We start from the raw sequence: 14,023 nt of genomic DNA, 5'->3' as shown, positions 1-14,023 counted from the left end.
CAATAATTTTAAACTAACGCCCGTTTTTACCATTTCCGATTAACTTCATCGGCGATTAAGTATCAATCGTGATTGATCCGTTCTGCTAAACGATTAATAATGCGACTGGCAATTCCAATGGAATAATCGGTCGATTAATTTAATCGGAGATGATGAAAACGGACGTAAGACAATGTCCGAGATCTCTCAAAATATATTTTAAAAACACTCACCTTGTTTTTTCGTTTGATAACGCGTTACCGTATTCTTTGGACGTATTTTCTTCCGACTGTTGAGCGTTTTTCAACTGCGGCAAAATGCTCTTTAGCACCTACGTATTGAAATAAAAATACATTTTATCAAATGTGTCAAACGCAAAATTAAAATCATTAAATCGACAATTTCAAAAACATCATAAACAAAAAAGATAATCAGCTATGCTACAAGTAAGTATTAGTATATTTGTATATACAGGGTGTCTCATAATGACCGTATCACCGCTCGTAGACAGGTAGAAGGGATTATTCTGAGTCGAAAAGTCCTGAACCATTTTTTTCTATTACGTATGATAAAGGAGTAATTATTGAATAAAGTAAGCCAATCAGCGCCGACCTTTAGCCGAACGCACGTCAGTGAACCACGCGCCTGATATGCGTGAGCGCTTCGCGCGACTCACTGACGTGCGCCTGGCTAAAGGTCGGCGCTGATTGGCTTAATTTATTCAATAATTACTCCTTTATTATATATATATATATATATATATATATATTATATGTAATAGAAAAAAATGGTTCAAGACTTTTCGACTCAGAATAATCCCTTCTACCTGCCTACGAGCGGTGATACGGTCATTATGAGACACCCTGTATAGACAAAATTCTGAATTACCTGTAACGATTGCAATTGTTTTTCTTTGGTAGGTTCTTCCTGCCTCAATATGTCGTTTCTATATTGCGAGAATTTCTCATCGCGCGAATTTCTCGACGCGTCGACGTTCAAATCGGTGATGCTTGTGGCTTTCTTCATATCGTCAATCTCAATCCGCGGCTTTCTCTCGATCTCTTGCACTTCCGCTTGATATCTTGAGTTATTGGACATCGATATGTAACTTTTGGATCGTTGGATATTCGTTTTCTCGTTTGACGCGTTATACAACTGCCATCTGTGCTCCGCGTTCTGATGACGAGTCTTTGGTTCCGTTTTGCAGTTATTGAATAATTCTTCGTCCGACTTGATCGCAGTCTTCTTGTCGAACGATATACCGTTAGTTAGATAAGCCGTTGTTCTCGTCGCGTTTTCCTTATCGCGACTGTCGTTGCTTCTCGACAATGTGGCGAACGTTTTGAGAAATCTCTCGTCCGAGTTTCTCGCATTGGACTCCTCCTCGAAAATGTCCAGACTCTTCTCCTTGGTGTAAGTGGTAATGGTAAAGTTGGACAGAGTATTGTCCACGGGTGCTATTTTTGGCGCGGCGAAGTTACATCTACGATCGAAATCCTTCGCGACAACAGTTTGCGCCAACGCGCCGTGTTCTATTTTGTTTTCCAATTCCGAAATAACGTCCTTCCGTAAATCAGACTTAACTGTCGATTTGTGAGAAACCGCGCAGCACGTTTGCTTGCCAACGACAGACTGTTTGTTCGCCGACTGTTCAATTTCCGCTTCGTTCGTTGAATTTATCTTTTCGCTTAAAGCAGCTCTCGTTACTTTCGTCGTCGATTTGACGTTCTTATCGCTGCTATCGGTCGCGTCGACCGGTTTCGAAGCCGGACTCGCAACCGGCTTTTCTTCGCCAAAAGCCTTCACCGACTTCTGCGTATCGTAATCGTCGAAGATGACGGGCGAATGCGAATCGCGGAAAGCGCTCGGCGGCGCGGGAAGCTGATATTCCCAGTCGCTGATCGACAGATCCTCGCCCATCGCCGACACGTAATCGGAGGTGTCTTGTTGCGAGTCAGTCGCGGTCATATTTGGCGTGCTGGCGTTCAACGTGGCGTTCTCCATTGAAAACTCGATGCACGATCTGTACGTGTCGCTCGATTCGTCCTTTACTCCGACGGGTTCCGTCTTGATCGCGGAACGCTCGGGAATAACGGCGTCGCTCGTTTGCACAGACGCGCTCTTGTAACTACTCGTCTCGACAGGCGAGGATGTTTCCGGCGCCGCCGGGCGAACTGGCAGAACATTCGACAACGTGTCCGACACCTTCTGCAGCAGTATTTCGGTTTCGGACGGGATGTTCTGAATCGAATCGGTTGCTGAGATACATGAAAAAAAAAAAAAAACAGAATGAAACAGTCGGTCACAGACATTGCCTCGTTTTAAATTGCGTCGAAACGCACAATTGCGCGAAACCGCGATCCAAATATAAATAATATATACGCGAATCTGAAATTAATCTTATAACATACAAGTCAAATATATCCAAAAGAGGTTTATTTTTTATAAACGTTATAAAAGAAAGATAGCAAATATTCACAAGCAAAAGGGGAAAGAACATCAAACTGTCGTCTAGTCTGAACATATAGATATAACAAACGGCGAAGATAACGACAAAATATACACACGCTTTACACACACGCGCGAGTTCAAGATGGTGCGCAGAAGAAAAAAAAGAAAAACACGCAAAACTCAAAAAAAAAAAAATAAATAAATAAATAAAATCTGTGATGTTGTTTTATTCGGGTTCTTAACGAAATTAAAAACTTTCTTGTTGACAACGACAATTTTAATTTTAATTTACACTTCGTCTATGAAAATTCAGGAGGAATTGTTCAAATAAAGGTACATTNACTCTTTGCAATTCTTTGTAAAACTATTTTAATTGTATAAAAATATATTTCCAATGTAAACAAATGTAAATTTCAGTATTCCACTGAAGATGGTTTGAATAGAATAAACCGAAACGTTTGGATTAATCACATTGATTTAAAATTATTTGCACAACATCCTGCACATAGGTTCAAACTTGCCCGAACTAAACAAGAAAGTTTTTAAATAAATAAAACTTTGCGGGTGAATAATAAAGCAGTGTTTTGTTTTTTTTTAAGTAGTAAGAATGTTAGTAGAGAACAATGACATGCACCTGTAATTACTCCACTGCCCGCCTCTTTCCTATCTACATCCTCGTCCCTCGCAGTAGTGGAACAAGCCGTTTTACAATTAGCGGAATTATATTGTCTCCCGGCAACCTGTTCCCGTTCCTTTTCCGTCGCGTTCGAAGATATCGGATCGCGCGCGGGCACGCGCAGATTCAATGCGTGCGCGATCTTCTCCGAGGGCGAGGTGAGATAACGCTTCTGTCTCGTCGACGAGTCCGTCTCGAAGTCGTCCGACTTGGACTGGCTTCGCGCCACTTTCGTCCGTTTCACGTGATTGATCTTCGCGTCGCGACTCGAATCTTCGTCCCGATCGGTTTGATGTTTTTTTGCGCGCAACTCAACATTTTCCACAATGTCGCGTTGTTTTGCGATATTATTGGAAACATCGTCTTCTTTCGCGGCATCGAGATAATCGCACTTCGGTATAGTGGAAATTACCGTGCACGGTTCTCTGTTTGTCTCGTGATCGGTCTTTATCGTCGCGTCTCTCGGACGAATGCATTTGATCGTCTCGACGTTTTCTTCGATCTTCTTGCGACCGGTAGCCGTTCTTCTCGGCGCTCTGGGTGGTCTCTGACAAGCACGCCGATGCTCAACCGGACTCGATTGTTCTTCGTTTTTCTTCAATTCGGTCGCGCGTTCCGCATTGGTTACACTTTCCTTACAACTGTCGTTTATACTCGACGGAATGAGCGCGTCATCCGAATGATTCTCACATTCGTCGAGCGAATCGATATTTTGGAAATTTATCTCGGGAGTAACGTTAAGTACTTCCGTTGACGACGCATTTAATTCCGCGGAATTCGAGCACGATCCGATATCTCGTTCGCAATTTGAATTCGTCGCCTCGTGATTCTTCTTGCGATCGTCAACAGCGTCCGATATTTCCTTCTCTCGAGTGAATTTATTCGAAATCTCGTCTCGCGATTTAAAATCTATCTCTTCGGCATCGGCGCGAGTTGAGTCTCGAGAAGTCGCGTTGTAATTCTGTAACAATTCCAAATCGCTCTCCACTTCGCCAATTTGATCGATCGATCTCAAACGCGCCTCGCGCGTCGTGTTGTTATTTTCAACGATGTTCGATGTTTCTTCTTTTTCTTGGCTCATTGTTGTTTGGTCTTCGCCGAAAGACGTGCGATTGTTTTTCTTATTTTCTTTTATACGCGCGACAAGATCTTCGTTCATCGATACCGCATTAGCGGCAATAATCGAAGCGCCGCGGTGTTCAGAAATCTTGTCGTTGTTGTTACACGATAAATCGTTCGTTTTATCGCTTTCCGTGTTCAAGATTCTCGGCGGTATCAAAGACGGAGCTACTTTACGCTTGGGAGCCTTCGGGGGTTCTGAGGCGTTAACCTTATCCACATTAACTTTGCGAGGCAAGGGAAGGGGTGCAAGTTCTCCAACTAGTTTGGATAAAGAAAGAAAAAAAAACACACAACCGTCACCGAAGATACAAGCTAGCGAAATATATATATATATGTATGTATATATAAAGCGAACTGTGATTTTCGAATATGCACTATGTGGAGAAGATGTAAAAAAACGTAGTACTGTACATCTAGATGTAAATCCCAACCGTGGTGCAAAACAAATTCTTATTCGGTGCATAATATCGTATATTCTATCGTATATTAAAATGCAAGGTGCGTCAGAGATTCGCTTTGCTTCCGAAAGATGTGTGTAATACAGTACTTCCCAGGTGTGAAACCAAAAAATCGGATGTGCTTTGAAAAAAAAAACAAAGCTCAGATCGTTCGCCTTCTTCGGAATCGGTTCGTTATTTTTCGCGAAACTGCACGAACGACAAAGAGAGAGAGAAAGAGAACGAAAGAGACTTGCAAACGCGCGTGTGACAAAGTTTGATTTTTCAACTTAACTTCGCGAATGACGAAGAAACAACTGTAATATAAAAATGAACGAGAAAAAAAACAAACAAGTAACACAACAAACAAAACGCCACAAAACGGTGAACTTTTATGATTAACCTTTTTTTTTTTTTTTTAATGAGAAAGGTCGAAATATCGGATTATTAGCCGGGAAGTGCTGTATATTGTTTGATAAAATACAAAAAAAGAAACACGAATAGAGGTCTTTCGCATTCTTTCCTTTCAAATTCGTTATTATAATCAGTAACTGTCAGAAGCCAAGTGGATCTCAAGTTTTTTTTTTTTTTAATGTGCATAAAAAATACAAAGGATGCAGAATTTTTTCGAGAAAAAACTTTTCAAACAATTTGCAAAATAGCTCATTGAAAAAACGCAGATAACTAACGTGGATGTAGCATTCGTTCAAGTCGGTGAAGGAGACTGTTTATTAAATAAGTTATTAAATAAGTTTTAAACAACGTTATATTAAAAAAAAAAAAAAAAAAAACATTGTACGTTAATTTTCAAACAAACTCGCCAGCTCTGGTCTCGAGAATCGAATTCAGTTGGTTCAGAAACCGATTCCAGCTTTCGTTCGATTCTTGCCGACTGACCAGGCCAGGGGGCGGAGGTTCCAAAATGCTCAACTTTTTCTCGTCCGATTTGTTCTCGGTATGATTTATAATTGGCAGCGAGGGTAGCTCGTCGATATCGCTCAACGTGGAATCCATCGGCGCCATTTGAATATCCAACGGTGTCGTGGAAATCGCGAATATGTGCAAACTGCTCAATGGCGGAGGGGACAAATTGTTCTCCGCGCACGGCTTCGACGAATTGCAACGTTCCTCGGTGGAAATTATCGAGGACTCGATCGTTTTATCTGATTTCGAAGAACGAATGGCCGATTTCAATGAGGTTTTGGAATAGTTCGAACGAAAACTTTGCGACGCGATCAAACCGGACGCTTCGACGGAACTCGTCGGTTTGATTTTTCTCGCGTTACTCTGAAAGCTCTTGCTATGCGTTAAACCTCTTTTTCGACATTTATCGGAACAAACGTAGCCGTCGCTGCGCGATACTCTCGAATTATATTCGCTTTCCAATACTCGGCGTTCCACATTTTTCACGATCTTGTTCGATTTCGCGTCTTTCGGATTCGCTAACGTTTGCATTTCGGTCGATTGTTTATTTGCGCGATCGCCGTTAGAAAAAAACGACGCGACGGATTTTTCGCAATTTTCGCGTTCCAGTTGCGAGCTCGCGAAATCTCGAGACTTCTCGAGACAAAATCGAGATGTCCGATAACCCGTTACGTCGTCGATGTGATTCTTGGCGGCGATACCGAACGAAATGTTATTTGCCGAATTTTTGCTCACAGAACGATTGTGTTGCGAATGATACGTTCGAGTTGCGGCGCGCGATTCGAATCTTTCCGTCATCGAGAGATTATGATTTTCCGGATGTAATGCGGCGCGAGACGTTTTAATTTTCGCGTTTGTTCCTTCACCGACTTGACGACAATTGTTCGAAAGGTCTCGTGTTCCGGAGCTACGGAACAAAGCGTTGGAAAAACTGGCGCTATGTTCTAGCTTACCTTTCTTCGCTGCTACTCTAGCGTGCTCTACTCTCGGAGCGGCTTCTACAGGCGGGATTGCTTCCGCGTCTGTTTTAGGAAGATCAGAGGTGACCGAGTCTGATCTCGAACACCTCGCCTCGGTGTTTGTCTTGGTCGCGACATTGTTTTGTCCGACGACATTGCCGTCGGATTCACGCGTTGCAGCTCTCGGCTTTGGTTTACAATCTAATTGACATATGGCTTGCGTGCTGACACCGATATCGGAATTAGCCTTAGGACAGTCGATGTCGGAATTAGCTTTCGACGGCGCGCCAATGTCCGACGACGGTTTCGAAGGATCCATGTCGGACGTTAGCGACTCCTCGGAATCGACAATGCGTTCCAAAGCCTGAGTGGAAATTGCTGACGAAAGCGGTCTGGGCGCCGGCGGGGGAGGAGCCGCTCTCTTCTTTCGAAGACCTGCGCAAACACGTTGACTGAAATATTGCGCGACTGAAAACAATTGGTTTGTTCTTTTTCGCTGAACTGGTCACACTAGTTCAGAGTTTTATGGTTTTTCTTCCGCGCGCGCGCTTAGAGCAAAAAAGATAAACTCTGAACTGGTGCAACTAGTTCGGTGAAAAAAAAACAAACCGTTTGCCTCTTGCGCACGTGTGTACAACATGAAAGAAAAAAATTTTGCTTAGTTGCGAATAATATTATTTAGAAAAAGAAAACAACAATCTACTCGATTATTTGCACGTATATATATAACAATATGAAATCTCATTGAAAACAATGTCTCACCGGTGGAACTTAGCGACGTGTTGCTGATTCCTCGGCTCAGTGTCGCGCCGGTCGCCGTCAGATTGCCCAGACTCTTGCTGGACTGCGAGGTCTGTGCCAATTTTCTGGTAGCGTCAGACATCGCGGGCGCCTTGCTTCTCCTCGGTAATGTTTCCGGCAATCTCGCGGCCGAGTCGGCTAGATTATCACTGAGCACGGAGGCCTCGTGATATCCCGAACTATCGCTGCTGTTGCGACTGTGATTGATCACCGTTTTGTCCTTGCCACTGTCTTTTCCAGAAGACGCATCCTGAGCGCTGGGCACAGCGTCGATCGGCGGTTTCGGGGCCGGTCTCTTTTTCCTCTGAGGTCGTGCCGGCGGTTGAAGAGGACTGGCGCTTCTCGCGGTCTCGTCGCTTCTAGCCGGCGACGCGCTCCGACCCGCGAGACTATCGGTACTCAATGAGCTCTCCTTTGACTTTTTGAACATGAAGCCGAACACGCTCTGCTTGGTCTGCTGCCGGTGCCGCTCCTCCTGTCTCTGAAGCGCCATTATGTCCTGCGTGCTTAACGTCGGACGTAGATTCCCGGTTTGCTTCGCGTACAGAGTCACTTCTTGCAAATGATAGTCTTGCAGCGACAGCGACAAGTCCAACGTCTCCTCCAAGTTAGCTAGACAAAATGAAAAATGAAAAGATATTGATTGAAAAGACTTTCGGTACATAATTCGGATACTTTGATACATCAAAGTACCCGAATCAAAAAATGGAGTGCTTCTTGTGTTTTATTTTTTTATAAAAAAATATTTATTACTATTTATAAAAAAAATATCTAAAATTTTCCGATGCTGACTACACACAGTGTTTCACTCTTCTGCATACGCCCTACAACGAAATCTTTTGCAATTGAATTATTTTCTTATTAAAAAAAAAACATTACAGTAAAAACTTCAATAAAAATTCCGTTTTTTCGTGATACCGTCGAGTCGCAAAGCAAGAAGAATCCGCGTACTTTCGAGTTACAATCTCACACACACGCGCGATATAAGAGAAAAAATGTTTTTTCATAAAAAGTGACAGATGTGTGTGTGTGAGAGAGAGAGAAAGAGAGAGAGATCGCAGGAAACACTCACGGTTTAAGACATATCTCTCGCTCGTGGTTATCGTGCCCGCGGGAGCATCGGCTCGCGTCGTGGCGTCCGGACGACTCTCGTCAGCGCGAACGTGAATGCACCGGGAGGTATGCGAGCGGGAACTGGAATTGCGTTCTCCGCTCCCCTCGCGCTCGCGGGCGCCCGTCGCGGTTGCAGCTCGGTGCAACGCGGATCAATTATAAAGCGTATGCGAGAGCGAGCACGAGCGGGTAGCGCGGGGTGTCGGGCCGTTTTAACGTTCGCTCTTCCACAGGACGGAGCGGAGCGCGCGCGCGAGAGCGAGGATGAGAACGGGAGAGCAGATCCTAACGAGTAGAAGTAACAAGTGCTCGCGGCAGGCCAGGCGGCAACCTTGCGATAGCGATCTCTCAGCCGGGCTGACCGCTATATAACTAGCTTAACTGAAATATCTCGTGCACGGATGCGCGTCGCGATATATACTCCGTGTACCCGTCAAAAAGTGAACATCGCCAACACTCTCAATTGCCATCCAATTAACACTGGTACGCGTATAAAACACCTCGGGCTATTAGGTCGAGGCATTTCGATACGAGTCTCATTGGATATAACGCGATGAGAAAAATATGTTTGCTTTTTTTTAATAGAAGATCGAAACCGTTTCCGTTTATAAAATCAGAAAAATTACAAGCCACTTTGAGAACGTTATGTAAATATTAATTAGTAATCAAAGCATTTGCTTTAAAAAATGTTCGAAATTATCTGTCCAAAGAATTTGACGGTTTTATTTCTATCGTCCAAGTTGTGTTACTTCAGTTTAATTTTGTTTTTTTTTTTTTTGTCATGAACAATATTTACTTTAAAATCTTAACAAATACGTGAATGTGTACGCGCAAGTTAAGTGGGAACGCGCAAATAGGACGAAAACTTTCATCAACACACGCAATGCGGAAAGCACTTTCGGTAAATTGGATTGCGTCTCTATTAGGTACACATGCGAACGAATCATCTGGCTTCCGAAGCCCCGTATTCGCATGTACCGGATCAATCGTTGCAAACACACACACACACACACAAACACACGCATTGCGAGAAAACGGTTTTTACTTTCTATTATTGCATTTTTTTTATATAATTTCTACGAGTATTACAAACAGAACAAAAAAATATATATATATAAAACGTAATTATATTAATTATATTATACTTCTTTCTACATATTTTAATTAGTCAGATAAGCGTTAATTAGCGGAGAGTGTTTAGTTCAGTAATTAGATGTATATAAAAAAGCGCAGCGCGCGCGCGCGCATCGCAGCTATTTATTCTACGTGAAACTCTCGTTGCGATTCATTGAATATTTATTTATTCCGTAAAGAATTGTAAGCCGCGAGAGAGAATGCGTAACGGAAAGTCGTTACGAAAATCATTTCGTAATATGCAAACCATTCATCATTAGCAAATAGTCGGTGATCGGTTTGTCGCACAGCACGTTATCCGTGTTATTATTTTTCAAAGCGACACTAATTTAAAACTTCGGCGTAGTTGAAACATCATCGATAGTTGAGAAACTCTGTCGCTTATCTATCTTATTATAAGTCTTCGCGGTTAATTATATAGATAAGGGCCTGTGTGTTACCAATACGGTGCGCGTTCGCAAAACAAGATATACCACAAGATGTAAGTATTGTTTGTAAAGCGCAAAACAAAAACTATACGTAAAATATATATATAAATTTTTTATACATAAAATATTTATAAAACTATATAAAACAAATATATAAGTGTGAAATAAAAATAGTGACAAAATAAATTTCAGACTGTAACGTCTTTCTGAGAAGTTTTTTCAAATATTGTTTGCGCGTGTATGTGTAAAATTATTTAAAACAAAAAAAAGATCGTAAAATAAATAACTATGATAAACTTAATAAATTTGACATAAGCAAACGTATAGATACCTGGATGACGCAGCTCGTACTTATTTCTATCGAGATTCTTCTCGCGACACACTTCATCAAGAATTTTCCCAAGATTCATCTTTGGACTGACCCTCGACACGTAAAGCTGATTTCTCGGCATATGCACCTGTGTGTATCAATTGCTAAGTTACTACGGGTAATTGCGTTTTATACTCATTTCTCGCAGTGTTCATTATACCACAAGAAATAGAATAGTCGTTACAAGTTGGCAATTTAATTCCAAATGAGATTTTTATTTAAAAAATAAATAAATAAATAAAAACAGCGCGCTTCACTTAAGATAACTTACTTCGATTACTTTCCAGTAATCGAACAAGAGTGCTAACTGGAATATTTATTTAAAAACTAATTGTAATTAAGTAATTTATATCACGTAAAAAGTTAAAGAAACTAATGTTTCAAAACATATATTTAAAAAACATACTAATAACAGTGAGATGATAAATTGTCATGTTTAAAATATTTACATAGCTAATAATTATTTTATTTAATATAAATTGTTCAATCATTGGGACATTTATTTTATTTGTCGCTACTTTACCTGCAATCTAAATGTCGTTTCAAACGGTTGATTAGACTGTTTCGTTTTTCGCGGCACACACGTGCCCTGTTTAGGAAGTAATTTAACCTGAAACACGCGAGACAGAGAAAACAGAATTAATCTAATCGCCTCATAGATTTTATTGATATATATATTTTAGATATGAATGTGAGAAATACACGTAGATATTACGTACAGATAAAAGTATCTCGTAAACGATACAATGTGACAAGCTTCATACTAAAAATCATTCTTTTTTCTTAAATCCATGCGACAAGAGAAACGCATAGACCACACACACACACAAAGACACACGCGCAAAGAATCGCATTAATATTAAACTCCGGTGTCTCGGAGAAAGTACATAACGCGATTGGTGCAGGAAATGGACGTGTACGCGAAAGGGTTAATCCAACACGCAAAGCAACGAGCGAGCGTCAAAGACGTTCGTCGTTAGAAAGTGCGTTGTCGCTGCAGAAATTCATGTGACACGCGGCCAGTAGGAAGTTTTGTTCGGAATCATTAACGGACCACCGACGGACCGCGCGCAGAAAAGTCGGCGTGATTGATGACGACTCCGAGAGAAGATTTGAATAACCCGAATTACAATTAAAAACGGTAAAATTAAAATTACCTGTAGAACGTCCAATGCCCCGATAGGAGTGTTCGGATGATGAGGCAGGATCAAGCCGCGTTCGCCGATCGCTTGCAGCGTGTAACTCGAAGCTGGCAATTTGTGAGCCGTCGCGATTTGCACCAAAAGATCCATCATCGGCGTGCTGCGAACACGTTGAGTTAAAAAACGTTGTTTTTTTCTCTTAGTGTTTGAAATCGCTCCGGTCTCCCCCCCCCTCTCTCTCTCTCTCTCTCTCTCTCTAACGCCTAAGTAAACTTTGTGTGAGAAATGTATATAAGAACGGATTACGTAATAACACGCGTTACAAAACCGAAAATGTTTTCTTCGCAATTAACCAAATAAGATGCAACACCAGGAGAGATAGAGAAAGGGAAGCGTGCTCCTGCTTGAGGTGGACGTGATGCGCAGCGAGTATAATTTTGAAATTGGAGCTGCTGAATGTTAATTACCACGTTCACTCGGCCAGCTTTATGCGCGTTACCGTGTGAAATGGTATTTGGAGAGATTACTGGTATTACTTACATATATATATATATTGACATAATCACATTCAAGAATCAACGAATTAACCCAATTCGGCTAATCCCGACCGTTAAGATAATTTGCCGAGATGTAGATTTAGTTGACCTCGCGCGACCCGACCGCCGTTTTGCAGTAATAGGATTCCGGACTTTCGTTCGGTAATCGATTTGTACACCGATTCATTGTGTTACGCGCGGAACCTTCTCTTATTTCGCGTCCGCTATCTTCAAGGTGATTCTATTTCTTGTAAAACAATTTCCAGAAAAAAAAATTCCGAGTCTTCCATTGTCTTTCGCGATGCTTGTTCAATCAGACATGTAATTGTCGAATAAAAAGTCCAGTTAGAGAGGAGAGGGAAACGGGGGAAAGGAGAAGTGTTGGTTGTCGCGCTTTTATATCCTTCGAGCAAATGTTACCTCCTTGATACTGTAACTCTCTGCGTGTGGAGATGGTGATCACGGGGCATTTGAACGAGAATTTCCATACTTCCGGCCAACATGTCCACCGGAGTATCTTCGGTCACCGTAAGACCCATTCTGGACGGTCTCTTTTCTCTGCTCCTTAAACAATGCGAATTGCAAAATGTAATCGTCAAAACGATACAGCAAAATTAATTTGAGGATCAACGTTTTTTTTTTTTTTAATTCTCGCATTTATTTCACTCCGTTTTTTCAAAAAGTTTAGTTTCACAGTTAATTTGTGAAAATTATTAATTGAAAATCGAAAATTCCTATTTTAATATAGTTTTGTACAATCGATCGCGTCACGTCTTTCGCAATTTGAATTTGATTTGACACACACGAAGAAATATTGCAAAAAATCACTTTTGTTTCAATATTTTTAAACTTTGTATTTTTATTTTTTTTTTTTTAATAGCAATTTTCTGTTTATCACATCAAACTTTCATTTTTAGGAGTCGTTTCCTGCAACAGCGCGCAATTTCTCCTTGACGTTCGTTAGGCATGTTAATTTATTCTTTAACGATTTTACGGTCTGTAGCTCGTAACGACTAATCAGTATCGTCATACGACACGTACACACGAAGACGCACGCGTTGTTAAAAAATATTATTTGCACGAGGAAACAATTTTATTCTCTTAATTGTCTCACTGAATTTCATTTCAACTTTCGCCAGTACCGAAAAAGAAATCTTGTTTTCTCATTCTCATTTCCATTTCAATAATTTTTTTTTCTCACAATTTTTCAACAAAATTTCGCAAATTACATATCCTGTTCACGCCGAGTCTTCCGGCATAATTACATTTTTTTATTTTTAAGTTAATTTAAAAACTTTTTTTTAGAAAAAAAAGCTATTCTAATAACAGAATAACGCATACAATGCTTTATCGCAAGAATCGTGTACATCCCAAATTATATATTCGATAACATCGTTTTAGAAATACATCATCAGTTGCATAATTCCGCGTGCATATTTCATATACGGAGGATGAGGCGGACCTATTATATAAATTCCCGCCTATATTTACAAATGGCAAGTGCACAACAAGGATCAGTAACCGGTCGTCATTAATTATACTCGGGTCGCCAACGAGCAGCACCGCTCTCTTACGCGCGCATATAACACGACGGGAGCGCGTTCAAAAATAAATTTTTTTTTTCGCACACCGCCTTTCGCGCGAATAAATTTTAGAAAATTTTTTCGAACAAGTTGGAATTTCTCGACAGGTCTTTCTCGAAATCGGCCGGTTTGACAAGACTTTCAATTTGCGAGAGCAAATAATGTCGCGAGTAACCCGCAATTAGAAGTGCGAAAATTAAGCGACAATCAAGTTTCAAACTTGTAGTTAAAGTTTGAATTAACGAACCGAGAATTAATATATACAATTTTCTAATTAGCGTAAGAATTAATATCTCTGCGGAATATATATATATATTGTATACGCAGTTTTATTCTGCTGTTTTATTCTCAAATGGGACTTTCTCTTC

The 14,023-nt window shown here is 41.0% G+C and overlaps 1 protein-coding gene across 2 annotated transcripts in view; it reads right to left on the bottom strand.

The window, feature by feature from the left end:
* Positions 1–14,023, bottom strand: part of LOC109859867 (extracellular matrix-binding protein ebh) — a 40,974-nt gene that overhangs the window by 2,250 nt on the left and 24,701 nt on the right. For both annotated transcript variants that reach the window (XM_020438526.1, XM_020438527.1), the window contains exons 2-10: positions 12,493–12,636; positions 11,552–11,696; positions 10,918–11,004; positions 10,356–10,482; positions 7,311–7,961; positions 6,543–6,983; positions 3,065–4,486; positions 868–2,237; positions 213–310 (exon numbers count right to left, since the gene is read on the bottom strand). In XM_020438526.1, the coding sequence (XP_020294115.1) occupies positions 213–310; positions 868–2,237; positions 3,065–4,486; positions 6,543–6,983; positions 7,311–7,961; positions 10,356–10,482; positions 10,918–11,004; positions 11,552–11,696; positions 12,493–12,636 (4,485 nt within the window). The remainder of the gene's footprint in view (positions 1–212; positions 311–867; positions 2,238–3,064; positions 4,487–6,542; positions 6,984–7,310; positions 7,962–10,355; positions 10,483–10,917; positions 11,005–11,551; positions 11,697–12,492; positions 12,637–14,023) is intronic.

This window comes from Pseudomyrmex gracilis, unplaced genomic scaffold (genome assembly GCF_002006095.1).
Source record: "Pseudomyrmex gracilis isolate BER0280 unplaced genomic scaffold, ASM200609v1 scaffold_296, whole genome shotgun sequence".
Lineage (NCBI taxonomy): Eukaryota > Metazoa > Arthropoda > Insecta > Hymenoptera > Formicidae > Pseudomyrmex > Pseudomyrmex gracilis.
Note: the sequence above shows the minus strand (reverse complement) of the source record. Positions and strands in the feature narration are given on the sequence as shown.